The sequence below is a fragment of the Pipra filicauda genome, unplaced genomic scaffold (genome assembly GCF_003945595.2).
Source record: "Pipra filicauda isolate LSUMZ 115617 unplaced genomic scaffold, ASM394559v2 scaffold8_size5757611_pilon, whole genome shotgun sequence".
In the NCBI taxonomy this organism is placed as follows: Eukaryota; Metazoa; Chordata; class Aves; order Passeriformes; family Pipridae; genus Pipra; species Pipra filicauda.
Genome location: NW_024105087.1, coordinates 2644138 through 2662444, shown reverse-complemented (window position 1 = coordinate 2662444; position 18307 = coordinate 2644138). Strand labels below are relative to the sequence as shown.

Below are 18307 nucleotides of genomic sequence, written 5' to 3'. Positions count from 1 at the left end.
AAGTACAGTGTATTTTCATCATATGACTCTATTATGATGACAAATTAAAGTTCGGATAACTTTATGATTTGCCATATTTGTAATTCAGAAAAAAAAAGCCCCATACAATTATCCTATGTAAAAATGTATTCTAAATATATACATCTTAACTTTTGCATTGACACCAGTTATCAAAACTTTTACAGTTAAAGCCTTTAGCCTTTGCAAGGCAGATCAAATTTACATTAATGACAAAATCACTTTTTTTCAGATCAGATTCCTGTTCATCAAGTCAGTCAGCAAAACGTCCACGCCTACTTAATACCAAAACTTGTATTTTGATAATTTACAGCCCTGTAATTAATTCCATCTGAAATTACTTTTGAAATTTCACCAATAAACCCACTTTAATACTTTTTTGGTCTACAGCTTTCCTTCCCATAAATTCATTAGACATTTCCTGCAAGTTCCAAGATACGATTAACTGGGAATACAATTACTAGATTTATAATTGGAAATGCAAGCTGTAGTCTCTTTGTTCTTGTGTTTCTTGTTAGTTTCTTGTGTTTAAATTCCAATACAGTTGTTATTTTCTGTTATAATCGCTTTGGTTTTATAATATTTCAAAGGAGCACAAAGGAATTGGCACTCAAAAGCTGTTCAAGGTGGGCTGATGACGTTAGCCAAACCCAAAGAACGGAGTGGTGTGCAGGGGTCCCCCTCTTCAAATCCCCCTTCTCTCTGCTTCCATGCTTTTTGACACAATTTGTCTCCCCACTTTATAGACTCACAGAATGGGTGAGTTGGAATGCACCTTTAAAGGTCCTTGTAAAGAGTAGGGACATCTTCAACTACATCACTTCTCCTCCTCCTTCCACCTGAACACCATGTGCTCTCTCCCATGACTTCCACCCCACCACCTCTTTTGAAGAACTATCAGTACATAACTCTCTAAATTAAACTAAATAATACTTTCACTTAATCAGTAGAAACCAACGACTAAAGGAGGAGTTGCTCCATTCAAAGAGGGCACAAACTGCAACACAGGATGGTCCATCTGTACACCAGGAAACACTTTTATGGTGAGGATGACCAATCCCTGGCAGAAGTTGCCTAGACCCATGGTGGAGTTTCTATGCTTGGGGATATTCAAAGGTCATCTGGACACAGTCCTGGGCAATTGGCTCTAAGTGGCCCTGCTTGAGCAGGGGGGCTGCACAGATGACCCTCGGAAGCTCCTTTCAACCTCAGCCATTCTGTGGTTCTGTGAAAATGACACCAGCTGTAGTTACTGTATTAAATAACAATTGGAAGAGGAGGCCATTTTTGAAAGACTACAACTTCTTTTGCCACCTTTGCTAAAGAACACAACTTTAGCTCAGTGCTGAGACATGTATGCCCAGGATCTACATTTAAAGCAGTTCTTCCACTTTGATTTATTTATACCATGCTCTGCACTACCATAGTTTTAAAAACATCCTCCTGAACATATGACACAGAATAATTATTACAAATATTTTCTTTCAATCAGGAAACCTCAGAATAGGGTGCTTTACTAGTCATGTTCCTGACCGAAAAATTTATGATGACTCCACAATAAACTTGTTGTTACAAAACTACCTCCATAAAATTTTATTCATATTTACAGTCCCAGTATACCTGGAGCCAAAATGTATATTATATTTTTGCTATGTTCTTTTGTGGCTAATACCCTACAATGTACTTTTATGTATATATATTATATATAAAAACATAAAAGTGCAAGCCAAGACAAAACTTCAGTGTTTGCATAACAACAACGGTAGTGGTAGCATCAAGAGCTCAGTCTCGTGCATACCAAGCAGACGTCTACACAGTGCTCACATACCACTGGTAGGAACATGTATGCTAATATAATGACTCCAAAAAATGTACATTAATTTTAACACATCATACATTTTTAGGGATGACAGGGTAGCTTTGTCTTTCATTTTTTGAGGTTTTTTTTGCTTAACTTGTAAACTTTTAGTAATTACTGAGCACTTTTAATTACGCTTTAAAAATGTGTTTTTATGCCTGATCACAGAGAGTAATCCTTTCCTAACAATTTTGGCTTCTGAGGCTTGGAAACATAGTCTTTCTCATAAATTCCTATAAAATTGGATAGGGACATCATGTCAGAATAGACATCAAAAGACAGGAAGGCAGTAAATGTAGATACGTAGCACCTTAAAATTATAGTGATTCAAGAATGGGAAGAAAGCTTTCCTGGGAGGCAGGAAAGGAGGAAGGAAGATAACAAAAGGTGTTGTCACTTCACACAGTATATCCACCATAAATCCAAAAGACAGATCCTCATGATTCAGAGACCAGCTTAGATATGGATGTCTGAAGACCCACCCATGATGTGGTGTGGAAGCATACAGAGGAAATCACTCAGTGACTATAAGTAAGGTTTTCCAGTTCATGTGCTACATCAAGCAATTAAATTCTCAAGGAAGAAGTTGGGGAATGAAGGCATCAAGGTCAGCTATTGCAGAACTGCACGAGAAAGTGCTTTCAAGCAGGGGGAAACCTCTTCCATGTCCTTATAACTTTTGAAGGTTCATTTCAATTAGATCGACACTTTCAATGATAGATAAATAGATTGACAGAGAGATATTACATGAAGGTCTTGACTTCAGTGATGCACAAGCCCTCCAGGTCTATTTAACAAAGAGCTAAATCCTTATTGCCATCAGCAGTAGATTTAATGATTACAGAAGAAATTAATCACATCACACACTGCCTCACTCTTCTCAGTGGACACCATACTAAGAGCCTATTTTCTTCCTTCTAGGTTTTTCTTCATGAAGATAAATCAGTAAGTAGGTATGTCTTGCTCCATCCGTGGTTGTAACAACACCTACTCATCAGCAAAGACTTCAAAAAACCTATACCGTTTTTACTTCCTTTGCATGTCAGGAACTCTTCTTATCAGACATTAAAAACTTAATTTTTTTTATCACTTGAAGAAGTGGCTTACAAAGTCTGTAAAGATCAAACATTTTCTTTTACCCTAATAAACCAAGTCACCAAGAGACAACATCTACTAGAGGTACTATAGCACTATTGAGTAATCCTAACTTCTTTCTACTGAGATGCCCAGGAAAGACTAGAACTCCATTGTCATGTAAGGCTGCCAAAGTATGATGAGACAAGTGTATTCATCCTCCAGTACAGGAGAAGTAGGAGTATGTTTACATCAATTGTATCTTTGTGAACTAAAAATTACAAAAATCCCCTTGAAGTGGTGGAGAAGCAGCCTGATTCAGCAGTGGCTTAAAGTAAAACAATGCATCTTTTAGATGATTACACCCTGGCACATTCTACATAAATTATACCAAATTTAATTGGAGTTCATTCAACTTTTTTTTTTTACATTAATAACATAGAATTTTATCAATAGCAGAAAACACATAGAAAAATTTATATGTGTGTATATATATATTTCTTTTTTTCTTTTTGAAAAAAAACCCAGAGCATATTTTGTCTTTTCTTTTGTGTTGACATTTTTTTGTTTTGTGTTTTCTTACCTTCTACTGCTCTCTTGAAGAAAACTTTACAGCTGCCACATGTAACCACGCCATAATGACATCCAGATGCCTCATCTCCACACACCAAACACACTTTGGAAGGTCTTGATGATCCAGTTGATACACTTCTCAATGAAGAGCTGGAATAAAAACAATCAAACAAAGCAGCTATGAATATTTCAAATCACACTGGCCATAATACAAAGTTCAATTAAGAATTTATAACAGGTATACACCGCTCAAGGCACCTAACAATTAGGAAACCACAACTCTTTCTGGCAGTGCCTGGTTGGATACATGAATTGCTTTAATTAGTAAGTGCAACATTTTTATTGTCTGTTTTAAAACAACACCCATAATATATCAATGTTAATGTGAGAAGTTACCACAAGGGCAGTGGTAACTTATTGGTAGCAGATGATTAAAATTGAAAATAAACAACAAATAAACCAACCACTCTGGCAGCAACCTGGTAGCTATAAATTTTCTTTCCTTTTCTTTGTTTGAAGCCTTCACAGTGAGGAATACCCGTACAAAAACCTCAAAGGCCATTTTATAAAGTAACACAGCAAAGTGCACTCTCCTGTCCATATTTCTGCTTATCACTGCAGTGGTCCTTGAAATATTTCCAATATTTCTGTAATTTAACAGATTACTTCCTATAGAGTTTTGGAGCCTTTTTACTTTCTGCAAGCGCAGAAAACCCTTCCGTATGACTGTGAGTGCCAGAAAAGCAGCACTGGAGGTTCAGACCATCCCAAAGTTTTGCAGACTGACACACCTTGCAAGCCCCGCTTCAATCATCTACTGCCTTCTTAAATGACAGGGCTCTTCTGTGGTTGGCTCTTTTTAAGCCATAACTCTCCAACAGTGGCTTTAGGAAGTATTTTCCATTGGCACCTCTAAAAGACAGTGATCTTCAAAAACAAGTCACATTTCAAGATGCCGTGAGTTTCCTCCCTCCCTTCTTCCCCCAGGAACTGGAAATGCCACCCTAGTGTAATCAGCATGCTTGGAGAAACATGCCAGATCCTGAAGGAGATGAAAGCTTTGGATCCCTCCCATGTCTCCGTAGGGCTGGAGAGAGTCTCTCCTTCCACACAACCTCTCTCCTCCAGGTAAACATGACCTCTTACATTTCTTACACATTATCCCTCTGAACGCTGCCAAACAACTACAAAAACAACCCTGGAAGACACTGATAGGGAAATAATCGAGTAGTTCAAACTGCAAGTCACAGGCTATTTGTCCATCAGACATCGGGAAAACACAGTGCACAGGCAGTCTTAATTCAAACATAAGACAACGAACCTGTTTAAGAAATTTCAAGTATGCACTCTCGCCTTTTTCCAAATTTCTAACTTCCTTTAAAGAGTTATACAGAGGCCAAGCGATTTATCCAGGGGGCACAGCTCGAATGTCACTCCAAATGAAGGAGCGCAACTCTCCTGGCCTACAGCTTTACTGTAACATCAAATCTAAGTGTCTTTTTAAATGACAGTGTTCAGATGTTAATCAAAATGTTCCAAATAGTATTCCTGCTCTTGTCTGCTCGCTAGTCTGTTAGATTTACTAGTTTTAGTCCTTGTGCTATTTATACTTTCATTACATAACATCACACTACTTGATAATTGCTAGGTGATGGCATTAGCTCATCTGTTCAAGAGAAAGCCTCACCAAATTTATGTTAAAATAAGTTCTGTGAGCTCGAGTCACAGTCATACCTGTGCATGCTGCATTAATCTACCCTAGGGAAAGATAACTTCTTCAGGATTTGCCAAGGCTGTGCTGGTATTCAGCTCTGCTTTCGGATGTGTTTAGGCAAAGAACAGGACTTTCTCCCTCCAGCATGTTCCCTACTGCATGAAAAAAAATTAAGTTCTCATTAAAAAAAATTCTTCAAAAGGTATCTGCTTTCTAGAGAAAATGTCAATAACCTGGAAAACTACCGTTGAAAATTCTTTTTTTCTTTTTTTTTTTCTTTTTTTCATTGCATATGTCAGTATTTTGCTGAAGAAGGTAACATTTCCATTCTGACATAACACAAAAACGTCTCCAGGGATTTGTAATTTTGATGCTGCATGTTCTCATTTCTTCATAAGGCTAGCAAAAACTTTCCTAGTCTTTCCACCCTGAAAAAGGTCAGTGTATTTTTTTCATATCTAAAAAAAAAAATAGGTAATTTTGTTAAGAGAGCTCTTCCTGTAGAGAAATGGAAGTTTCCAGGGTATCACAGCAGTGTGCATGATTTTTTATTTTTATACATATACGCACACACATGCTTCTCTATATATACATATTGCATATATATATAATTATGTATTATTTTTAGTTGAAAATAAATTGTCATGTAGGATTTGCACAAGGTGGGAGAGCCTTTTTTTAGATACAAGCTACCCTACAAAATTGCACTTACACAGAATTATTAGGTAGAAAAAGCCAGCAAAAAGACACATTGAGACACCAGTTGATCCATGACTATTATTAAATGCCTACTTAAGACGTAATCTACAGCATATTTTATACAGTGTTTCTCTAAACTAAAGACTTGAATGCAACTGAAAGGCAGAGGTAAAGTTTGAATACAAAGAATGTATTCGGCTACTCAGCCACATCATCACAGGTGGAAACTTAACATTCTGGAATGAAATTCAATTAACTCATTCTTGTAATCAGTTTAAAAGCGGAATAGCTTAAAACACAAACGAGGTATTGTCATTTAACAGGACTATCCAACATGGAGCAATTCTCAAATACTTCATTGCAAAGAAACATTTATATTAGCTGTTGGTACTTAAATCTCCTCCACCTTGTGCCAGCTCTAGCTATGATTGTGTTCTAATGAACAACGTTTGGCTTGTTTTTAAACTCTCTCATGTCCTCTTTCATCCATGCTATACCTGAGCATTTGCCAACTCAAAATGTTGTTACAGTACCTCATACAAAGGTAGAGTGGTGTTTGTACACACCTGCAAATAATAACAGCCTGAGCACAAAAACATGCTCAAATCACACAGCTAAACCTCAGGTTAAGTCGTTCTCTCCATGGAAGCTTTTATTTCTCAACAAGGCACACACGGATAGTTATGCTTTTTCCTCTTAAATCTATCTTGGTTCAGGCTGTCATCCCTTTCTTAGTGACTTTGACCACTGTGAACAAGACCTGCATCAAGATCTGAGGCGTGATCAAGCCTTTATTTCAAGGCCAGACACCCAGTGTTTATGACACAGAACGACACTTTACTTATTCATTACTTTTATCAAACCAATTCTTTCATTAATCATTTTAGCTCTGCATTCTATAGTATGTACAGGCAGAAAACCTACACTAAACCCCCCACATTGAAAGTGCTTTTCATGCATGCTCCAAGTTAAATATTTCCCTTCGCATTAATTTTCTACAGCAACACGCCATGAATTTTTATCAAGTAATCCTAATGTAAACTGGTTTTTGGGAGAAGTTACAGGCAGGTAACACTTAAAAAGCAAAAAACTCAGTGTTAAATTCAGTTGACTGTAGCAGAGATATCTCCATTAATTTAATTTTAGCTGTTTTTCTGGAGTTCAGTTTGATTTTTTGGCTCCAGATGAAAAGTTTAGTTACAATAATCAAAGTTACTTAAGTAATTGAGTCATTCTCTGTTTTGAAATATACAAGAGTTGGTCCATATAAGAACAAATACCATAAAAAAAAAGATTAAAAACTTTACAATTGACTCCCTGGAGAGTAATTAGCCTATTGCCAAATAGCTATGACATGCTAAATCTAATGGCATCTGTGGGCCACAGCACGTTTGAGTCTTAAAATTTAGATCAAGTGAAAACACTGTATTTACACATTTGCCCGAAATCAAATTAGTGCCTAAAACATATTGCTCTGATATTTAACAGGGGTTTGTAAAATTTTCACACAATGGACTTTTGCTGACCCAGAACATTCCTTGTGGGTGGCAAGCTACTCTCAATATAAACTCCTAATGAAAAACACAAGAAATAGAAAATAGTGCCATAGAGCTGGCTACTCATCCCCACTTTCAGAAGCCAGTGGCTTCCATAGGTTGATTAGGTAATATTACTTTCATGCCTCTCTCGTTATTTCCAATACAAAGAAAAAAATAAGCAAACACATACACACATCCCCATACACACACAAACTCTGCAGGATTCAAACAAAGGAGATCTAACACAGCATACATATTTTATCACAATGCTTTTACAGCCAAGGGTAGCATGGACCAGTTTAACAGTGCCAAATGTATCTTCTAAATGATTTGTAAAATGGTTGCTTAGATGGCTCCACTAACATTCGTCACGTTGTGGGGTATGTGATTAAGAATAAGCCTGATTTATTATCCTCAACAGTGCAAATGCTGGCAGTTAAATGCTGACCTTGACTAGCCATTGCCATCAAGCCCATTTGTGTGTCTGAGAGTTGGCTTTAGTAATAGTTATATGGAGAATTAATTAGAAATAACAGATTTTGTAAAGAAGAGTCAATAAACCCACAGATAATCCAGCATTTTAAAAGCTGATTATATAGGTTATTATGCTTTTCAAACCAGATGTCAGACAGGAGCACAGTTTAAACAAATGATGCCTCTCTGATGATAAAACAAAGCACTCCAAAGAAGCAGAAGCCACAATATGAATTCCAAACTCATTTTTTCCAAGTAGTTTTATTATTATGAGATCTAGATGAGTCCTTTTTAATTCCACGTCATTGACTTTTCTTTTTCATATTGAAATTCTCTGGCAGTAAAACAAACTGAAGGAACCTGGGTACACCTCGATAAATAAAGTGATGCAAAAACAAAGGAAAAAAGAAGGTGAGATCATCAAATCATATTTTTACCACAGGGAAAAAAAGCCCCAACTTTTAAGAGGAAGAATAGTTAGGATATTCAAGATGCAAAGGCTGCCTGCAGCTTACTTCTACCTGCTCACCTCATTTCTGAAGGGGCGTAACCTCCAGCAAGAGTCATCTTCTACTGGGGACTGGCACACAAAAACATGATGGTTAACTTTGCACACAGAAATCCTGAAACTAACCTCCCTGTGGCCCAAAACAAGAGCTGTGTATTTCAAATGGTATTTCACAACCAGGATGTGGTTGGTCTGGCTGAGCACAGAGACCAGAGCTTGGGCCCACCTCTCCCACGCGAGGAGGTTCAGACGGTCAGGAGGCAGCCAGGAGTTGACCAAGAGCCACCCACCAAGAGCTGCAGAGCTGGTTGTGATGCTGCAGGAGCACACTCACATGGCCTGGCCTTCACCAACCTCCATGCAGAAGGCCAGTCAGTCACGCCCAAGGAGACAAGAAACTCCCACTATGAACAACAATACAGCTCCTTGCCACCTGGCACTAAAATCAAGACACTGATTACGAAGGTAATGCTACCCCGGAAATATACTCTTTACCGCCTCCAAATAGTTCCCTGAATTCTTTCTTGGTTCCACAGATAATCTTTACGTCCTTAAGTGCTTCCTTTTGACTGGTCAGTTCTTTTAGCAGCTCTTAAGTACCTTTCTTTCTTTAACTCACCAACAACTCAGCTATCAGAGTAGACAGCACAACCATCTCCTCTTCACATTACCTCTGTTATTTTTGTGCACATTCACATAGAAACAATAATTTCATTGCCCAAGATAACTCTACTAGTCATTTGGAAAATGTTATACTGGTCAAAAGATGTCCAACAGATTACTTGACCACTACATAACGATGTTAGTCACAGCCTCCACCAGTGCCTTTCATCATCTCCCATGTTTTGCTACATGCTGCTCATTTTAACTGTCAATACTAATGTTTGGTCAGTATTAGTTTCTGCTTGTGTAACACAAATTTTTAAAAAGCTTCACTGCAGGAAGGCATCCTGGCTCTCTCCTATAAGTACTTGAATAAAGCAGATTAGCAGACTGGAAAATGGTATTTCTTAAATGTCAGAGTATATAAACCAATCTTCTTGTCAGCAGACCAAGAAAGCAGAGAGAAGTGAAAATGTGCAGAGATGAAACGACCAGATTTTTGGAGGGGAAGGCAGTCACGTGGGACCTCCTGAACGCTGAGCTAAGGAAGAACCGCTGGAACCAAACCACCCCTGAGCCTCAGCAGCAACACTCCTGTGTGCAGGAGGAGCAACATTTACCTTCTGAAGTTTGGCAAACTGCTAAATAACCTAGCTGTAAATAATGCTGTCTGAGTTTCTCAGGGCCTACAGAGATGAAGACAGAAATTATAAAAGCAATAAAGAAATTATGTTTCCTTGCATAAAACAATAGGACTCTTACGGCCACTACCAACCCTTATACCCTCAACCTTAAAAAAAAGGTTAAAATTATTGGTTTTAAGAGTAAACATTAAAACAAACAAACAATAAGTTTTAAACTCAAACTTTGAACAAGGTTTAAATATTTTAGGAAAGCTAACTATGTACTTTAGTGCATATTATGGATGATAGTTGCCAAGGATAACATCTGAATCAGTGCACGCTTGCTCTGACATCTGGAGTATTGTATAAGTCCATAAGTAATGTAAGTGGTTAGGGAAAGAATTAATTACTCCTTTAATGTCTTCTCTCCACTAGAATAACATAAATAACAAAAATACAAATTGAAAATACATTTCCAATGTAGAATATTCAGGAAATTCAATTAAGGACACAAAAATTTACCTAGAAAATAGCATCTCCTTGTGTTATAAATCAATTATTTTTGAAACGTCCCAAACTTCAGGATCCTGAAGCTCATACTTAGATTACCATTTGCTCACCTTTGTTTTGTTTCAGCTAACGATGAACTACCCCTGCATTCCACTATTACCCACTGTAATTTAAAAAATGGACCACTGTGTCACCAAGATAAACTTATTTTGCCACTTACAACTTCGAGGATATATTTCAAAGAAATTAAAATGCAAACAAACAAATAAACAAACAAAAAAACCCAACCCAACAACAACAAAGAGAAAATTCAGCAGCTGTGATATTACATTTAATCTTAGGAAATGCTTAGTATGATGGAACATGTAGGAATCAGAGAGGAAAGTGCATTTAGTTAAGAAAAAGCAAACTGAGAACTTGGATGGTTTCTTTCCTCAGCAACTCCAGCTTTCACATTAAGTTACTTTATTTAGCGATGCCTAAGGGTCATGCACCACCTTTCATACCTGGATCTTAATTATGATAACAAGCAAACTCTGACGTGCACTAATAGAAAAGGTTCCAACCTTCCTCTCAAGCCCCAGCAAATATAAAAAGATGCACTTAGGATTTTAAAAAAGCATTTAAATTCCAATGTTTATTCGGCAAATAGAAGCTGATGGGTTCTGTGCTGTAGTCACCAATGAACAGGTTCCTGTATTTAGTTTAACCTTAAGGCATATGTTGATTTTACAAAATGAAGCAAGTGTGCTATGCTCCTTCAGTTCCCATTTACCTTAGTGGATGCTGACAGGACCCAGCATTTTCCTCCATCCAGCTGTAAACCTTGACTTTTCCTTGACCTTCTCTCCTGAAATCTTTTGGTAGCAACTATAGCTGGCTATCCAAATTTTACCTCCAAATAATCTGTTGACTACAGAAAAATATAAATTTAAACATAAACAAAAGTGTGTTGTGGTGGACTGAAACTGAAGAGCACTTATCTCCCAGGGAAATAAATCTAATTTTTACCCACTGATTTAGTGATCAGAGAAGTATAACATCCTCCTACTATTCCTCTGCAATGCTCTTTTCTCTTCTAACTACTCTCACAAGGTACAAAGCCACAACTGCCCCAGGGAAATAAAATTTACTTGCTCTGCAGGTTTTTTAGTCCATAAATATAGTTATCTATTGAAATTCAATGGTTAACCTAGATAGGGAGTTTCCAATCAGGAATAAGCCTTCAGCTTTGGAAGCCAGAGAATACTAGTAAGCCTCACAGTGCATTTGCTCTAACTTTTCATATTTTGTCCACTTATAGAATTAGTGCAGTTTAAATGCATGCAATGTTGGTGTTTGTGGTGCTGATTATAAACTGCTATGTATAGCAAGATAAGGCAGGAACAGTTTATCTGGAAAATTATCTAGTTAATTATTGAAAGTCTACTTGAGGGGGGGCAGGGAGTACGTTTAACTCTTTCTTTTCCTGCACCTGCCCACCTGCCACAAATAAAAGGAGACAAACAGCTTTGAAAAATTCAATTTTTCATAGCACCATCCCATTTTTCACCATTGGCAAATACGTGAACCAGTATGCATCCTGGTAACTCTCTTAGGAGAGCGCAGTAGCGTTTACCTGGTGAGTCTGCTGCTTTATCAGTCAGCAATATTTTGAGCTGCATAAAGTGCAAGTGAGGTTCACCTGCTGGATGGGGGCACCAGTGGGAAATCATTACCATGAGGAGATAGAGGCAAGACAAGACCATGTGACTATATTGCTCTGCTACTGAAGACTTCTAAGACAAAGAAATATCGAACAAGCAAGGAAGAAGAAAAATATACATAGAAGACATAGTAGCAGGGAGATGCTAATAAGAGCATATCTTTAAAAAGCCTCCTAATTTCAAACGAAAGCTCACTACTTTATTTCAAGTTCTTCCCTCAAAGTCTAAACAAGCAACTCCTAAAAATACCTGCCTTTGCTTGAAGGTTTATTTTATGAAACCCTTAATACAGCAACCTGAAATGACATCGATGACCAGAGTATTGACCATTAATGACCTTAAGAAATGTCATTCTGTTGCAGAGACAAAAATCTACCCAGTACCTCGGGCAAGGGCTAAAGTCCTAAAAGAATACCTATATTAAAGATATTAGTTTATAACAGAAGCAGTTTGGTCCAGTTGGACATACTTTCCTATTACAAAATGTTTGTTTTAACTTTTGAGTGCATGATCTGCTTCCAGAGAAAGTCACCACACCATTAATGCCCTAACCACACAATATAAAAAGTTTACAAGAGTTCCATAATCAAATAATTTTTAAAAAAAATCAAATTATTTCATAATAGCAAAAAAAGTAAACTGAACTGCCATCCATGGTCTACTGGGGATTAAAATACCACAACAGAAAAACCTCCAGAGCAACCATGAAACCATAGGGAAAAAACGCACCAAGGCACAAAAAAAAGGTTACCATGGGAACAAAGGCTATTTTCCAACTTGTCACATAATAGCCCCAGTATGGAAGACCTTTACTCATAAGAGCAATCCCACAGGCTTAGAAAGGCAACATGTAAAATTATTACTTGAGCTGAAAGAATCTAATGGGAGGATGGAATGGGGGGTTTGGCCTTTCAACTCCCTTATGCCCCCCATCCAACAAGACAAAATTAGTATGGATGTTGAAAGCGTATTAGCATTACTGTACCAGCGTCTGCTACATTACAATACCACATAGGAACCGAAAATAGAAGTAGGAAAGTCTGCAAAACCTAAACTTTATAAACAGGAGGCAGGGAAAAAAAGAAAGGCAACAGACAGCTCACAGTATTATTTAGTACGAGTTACCAACACAGAATTGAGTAATAGGACTGGAGCATATAAGCTTTTCAGGGAAATTCCTAACATGAACAGACTTGAGTATCTTGCAACATGCAGGGAGTTTTGTCTATATTTGTAAAAGGAAGGTTGGAAAAAAAAATAATCTGCCGAAGATGATCTCACTAATCAAAAAGTAATAATCCTTAATAAGGTTAAGCACAGAGTTTACATTTTTTACTGGAAGTTTCCAGCTTGGCACTTGTTTCAGATGATACAGTAAGAGACAAACCCCAATTTTACCACCATCTCTGATTAACAGATATTTTAAAAGACAAATAGTCACATTATTTTGAAACATCTTCTGTCACTTCTAAAACCTCTATTTGAAATAATGAAGGCTTCATTTTCACTAACATTTTTCCATTTTTTAAGAAATTCAACCTTTTCATGGCATTTTAATGCATACAACTATCACTTGATACAAGAAATAAGACAACTCCTGCAGCTCTAGGTACACAGATACTGAGGTAGTTTGGAAATTTGTCTTTTCCACCTTCCTGGTCCCACAGCCCAACCCAAATATCCTCCTAAAACTATAAGGTAGAAAAGCCAGAGCAATTTCCACTTCTGTCTCCATTACTGTTCCCCTCTTGTTCCCTTAATGGGCTTTTGCTACCTTTAGACAGTGTAATAAAAAACAGTCATGATGTTTGGGGAATCTGCAAGATTATTGTGAGCAGGATACACCTGCATTAAGTAGGCAAATAGATGTGGGATTCATATCCATCAGCTTCTGGAATAAGGAGAAAAAGCAAAGAAAGAAAAATGGGATAGGAATGGGTATTCTGGCAGACCTATCTCTGCGAGTGGTGAAGCTGGCCCTAGTGCAGCAATCCTTCATTTTTCTGACTGTGGCTTCTTTGCTCGGCCAATTACATCTCCAGTGGCCTCTGCCAGTGCCTACTGTAAACACAATCTAGCCTTCAGGCACACACGTGACTCTTGGGAATGGTCCTGTGCAGGGCTAAAGGTCCCTTCCAACTCAGCATATTCTGATTCCCTTCCCAGTCTCTCTGGCTCTCAGGATGCTTACCAACAGGATGCAATTGGATTTCCTCCAATAATAATGATCCCAATCCAACCTGTGAATTTTGTCACAGGTGAAACAGCCTTCTTGGGCTTCATATCTGCTTTTAAAAATTGTGATTAGCAGAGGACATGGCAAGCAGCAGCTCCAGTTCAGACAGGGACATCACTTCTCACTTGTGCCACCTCCACTACATAAAGTGTCAATTTGCAGAGATCCTTACTCTTCTATTTACACCAAGGTACAGTCAATCCTGTTCCTGGTGATATTGTTGATTACCACATTTATTTGGACACTTCAAGTTCCCCCGTTTTCCCCTGCCTCTAGTTTATGTGGAGGGTCAGGAAGTATAGGCCAAAAGAGGGGTACATTAATGAGTATCCAACAGCCCCATTTCCCATCCTATTCTTGTAGATGCAATGCAGATATTCTTTCCATCCTTCTTCTTAACTTAGAAAGCCAGGTAAGCTGAATGATAAGCAGGGTGGAGAGAAGAGAGATGCAAGGCACTCATCATTGTGGTGCCTTCCTCTCTTCACTTTCTTGCCAAAGAGCTTGTTTTGAAATGGACACACAGAAAAAGACTCTTTAGACTAATCATCACCAGTTAGAAAGACACTTGCATCCACAAGAGCAATCAGGAAGACAGTATTGCCAGAGCATCTGATCTCACACTCCAGCACACACATAACCTCCAAATGCACCAACAGCACTTATGCTGTACAGCCTTAAGAGCGATTCACAATTTTTAATTTCACATAACCCTTCAATTTGGGTATAATTATACCTATTTTAGACACCTGGAGACCATGACAGAGGAATGGTTTAGGTCATAAACCAAAACAGCATTAGATCCAAAAGGCAGTTGTTCAGAGTTCACTATGAAAGTGGAGAATTGCACATGGGAGAAACAGTTTTAGAAACTAGATGCACAGTTAACATTCAAGAATCCCTTTTAAAATCCACAGTATTACATAATAGGAAAACTCTGTTCCCGTTAACTAAATAAAAATTCTATTGATAGCCTGTAGAAGTGGAAGGTAAACTCAACTGCACATGTTTTTAAAATATTCTAAACCCCGAGTCCTTTCAACTCCTCTTTCCCTATTTTCACAGCAAGCGTAACTGCTGACATGTAATACAGCTATACTGTAATAAATAACTATAAATTTTAACTTTTAAATCAATTAAAATACTCTTCCATTATATGTCAGAGTGACAAGTAATAGCCTGCTGAGTGCCATGGAAAATTTTGGTCAAATAGCAGACGAGGGCTGCAATCACTGACTGATACCTAGAGCAAAGGCTTTTGGTAATTCTCCCACAAGCAATCACAATTGCTGACAAAGTTCAAATTTGTCTTGACAGGATTGTCAAGGCAAACTAGAAACGTTCACAATTGCAAGTCAAAGAATTCATTTTTATTCAGCTGAAATTCACTCTACTGCTCACATACTAATGATATACAGTACTGTACCTACCACTCTCTCTGGCTGAATAGCCAAAATCCATATAGCAAAAACTAAAGGAAAATGGGAACACTAAGCAAAATACCGACCAGGAAAGTTATGTTCTACAACTAACACAGCCCCAGTTCATCTCCCAAATCCTCTGCTACATACTGTCAAAATTCTCTTGCAACATATAGCAGGCCTTGATTTTGGAAGGCAGCTTGAATTTAACTGCGGTGGGAATAAGAGCTGGTACAATAATTAAAAACACCACCATTCCTCCCATTTCAGGAAAAGGATGTTTAACTGTTTATGAGCAAAAGCACATTACTGTAGAGGCAAACTGGCAGTTAAGTGTGCATAATTATGTGCTTATGCATAAATTTACACAATTTATATAGAAATCAAGGTGTATAGCAGAGTGAGCAAACATTATTACTTGCTAAACCATCACCCCCCAGAACTCATTTATGCAGCCTGAGGCACAGACTTTCAATCTCATTTAGCAAGGACCACAATATTTACATTTATTGTTGTACCACAAATATTACTCACTGACACAACTGGTCCCACACGGAGCGCAATTAAAACCAAAGAGAAAGAAGCTGATGACATACATTCTTTGCTTCATTAACTAATTTCATAGAACCTCTGAATGGACTGGGTTGGAAAGGACCTTAAAGATCATCTGGTGCCAAACCCCCTGGCATGGGCAAGGACACCTTCCACTCGACCAGGTTGCTCAAAGCCCTATTCAACCTGGCTTTGAATTTCTGCCTATTCTAAAACAATCTGCTTCTTTTTCCCTCCTGTAGCCATCAAAATTATTTCTGCTAAAAACAGGTGTGGAATATGCAGAATAAGCACTTGGGGAAGAAAAAAGATGACTCAATGAAGAGTAAGCTTTGAGCACCCACAGTTTCAAATGCTGCAGCAATTACAGTGTAACTTAATTTTATTACATGGCTGGAGGGTCCAAGAAGTCCCCACTATCCCCACTTGCAAACCTTCAGGCTTCAGACCACTTCATTCCATGCAACTCCTGCCATGGGAGCCCACCACTGTCATGAAGCAGTAAGAGACTTACAACTTCTTACTTCCCTATTTGCTTTCTGTATTCCCCAATAATATACACAAAATAAAGCAAGTGCTGAGCTACAAAGTATATGAAGAAAATGGTTTTGCAATTTTTAAAAATTATTAAGTTCTAATTCAGGAGCAGGAATAATGAAACCTTGTTTCCTTAGTCTTTCTCCTCCCTGCTTGCAACGTTTAATAGGAGAAAAATGCTAACTAGCCCCTTTCCTTTAGTGGGGCCACTAATTGGGTGCCTTTCCTCCTTCCAGTCACTTCTTTTAATGGAACTGGTAAGAGATAACAGCTAAAATTGAATAGCTGTAATAGCTACCCACTGTCAAATTTAGTTGAAGTTGGCTGACATTCAAAACTTATTAGGCGGGAACACACAGACAGCTCAGTTACATAAAAATCTCCTTAGGCTCTGTCTGGGGTTCTGCTGGACTTGCTACCAGAAAGCACTAACTGTTTGCAGCATGTTATCAGTCACAGATACTCACCGGATTCACCTGCTTTTGTTTGTTTTCCTCAAGTAAAGTGTTCTAGTTTTGCACATACCTATAGATGTCTGGTTACTGAATTTCCAAAAGCTTGCCTGCAGTGGATAGTATCACTGTCTTTTGTGTGGTTTTGCACTCCAAACGTGGACTTCCCTTGAACACATCCTAGCAATATTTCCTGGGCTTGCCTCAGAGCCATTCTGATTTTAACGAGCCCATAGAAAGCAGCTTCAGGCAACACACTGTCCATCCTCTTCTTCAAAAATCTGTGCTCCTGTATCTACAGAAACAGTGTTTCTAAGCTATTTGAAAACACTTGTAAGAACTTGACACCTAAAATCTTTTCCAGGCTTTTTACACCAGGAAGGACTCAAAGACACTCCAAGAAGAACCCGCTAATGCTTGGAAGAAACAAGGCTGTTATCCAAATTTCACAGTCACACAGAGGAATGTTAATAAAAGTAAATGCATACCAAGCACTTGTTTGAAGTTCAACGCTTCTTTCATTCCAGAAACACTGCTTTAATCTCGCAAATGCTGCTCTGCCTTTTGTTATCCCCTTTCGTGACTGTGTTGTCAAGCACAGCACTCAGGCAAACTTGCTGCAGGAGGAGCAGAAATCGCCTACAAATGTCAAGCCTACACCACCAACATGAGTGGTGTCTTCTAGCAGAGCGAGGCTGACACAGGACCTCAAGTTTTCAACACAATAATACTCAGGCCAAGCTGAGTTTGGCAGGATAATCTGGAGAGTCAGTCCCTCCTGCTTTCCACCATTTGGGAACCAACTGCAGTCGCTGGCATGGAGTGGGCTGCAGGTTATCAGTTGCGCAACATTGGTTTGATGCAAAACCGCCTGAAGTTGAAAATTCCAAGAACCCTGTGACACGGAAGGCAGTTTCACCTATCGCAGTCATCAAACTTGTCAAGAAGCAGCCCTGCCTACAAGACACCAAGGCAGATCAGGGCAGGGAAAAAGCCCCGTGTCTTTCTGACAGAGGAAAGCTGTGATGTTCTGGTCTGACTGAATGTACTCACCAAAGTTGCCAATTCAAGAGCTTGCCCAAACGGCTGAATTTTACCGAATCCTAAAGAAACCCCCTTGAGATTGATGGTGTTACAGGCCTTGATTTACTTGACAAAGAAAATGTACAGGCCTTTATTCTAAAATTTTCTAAGATTTCCTTGGCTGAAAA

General features: G+C 38.4%; 1 protein-coding gene across 4 annotated transcripts in view; it reads right to left on the bottom strand.

The window, feature by feature from the left end:
* The window catches only part of NR3C2 (nuclear receptor subfamily 3 group C member 2), a 205386-nt gene that overhangs the window by 84654 nt on the left and 102425 nt on the right, over positions 1 to 18307 (bottom strand). For all 4 annotated transcript variants that reach the window (XM_027732834.2, XM_039391008.1, XM_039391010.1 and 1 more), the window contains exon 3: positions 3534 to 3673. In XM_027732834.2, the coding sequence (XP_027588635.1) occupies positions 3534 to 3673 (140 nt within the window). The remainder of the gene's footprint in view (positions 1 to 3533; positions 3674 to 18307) is intronic.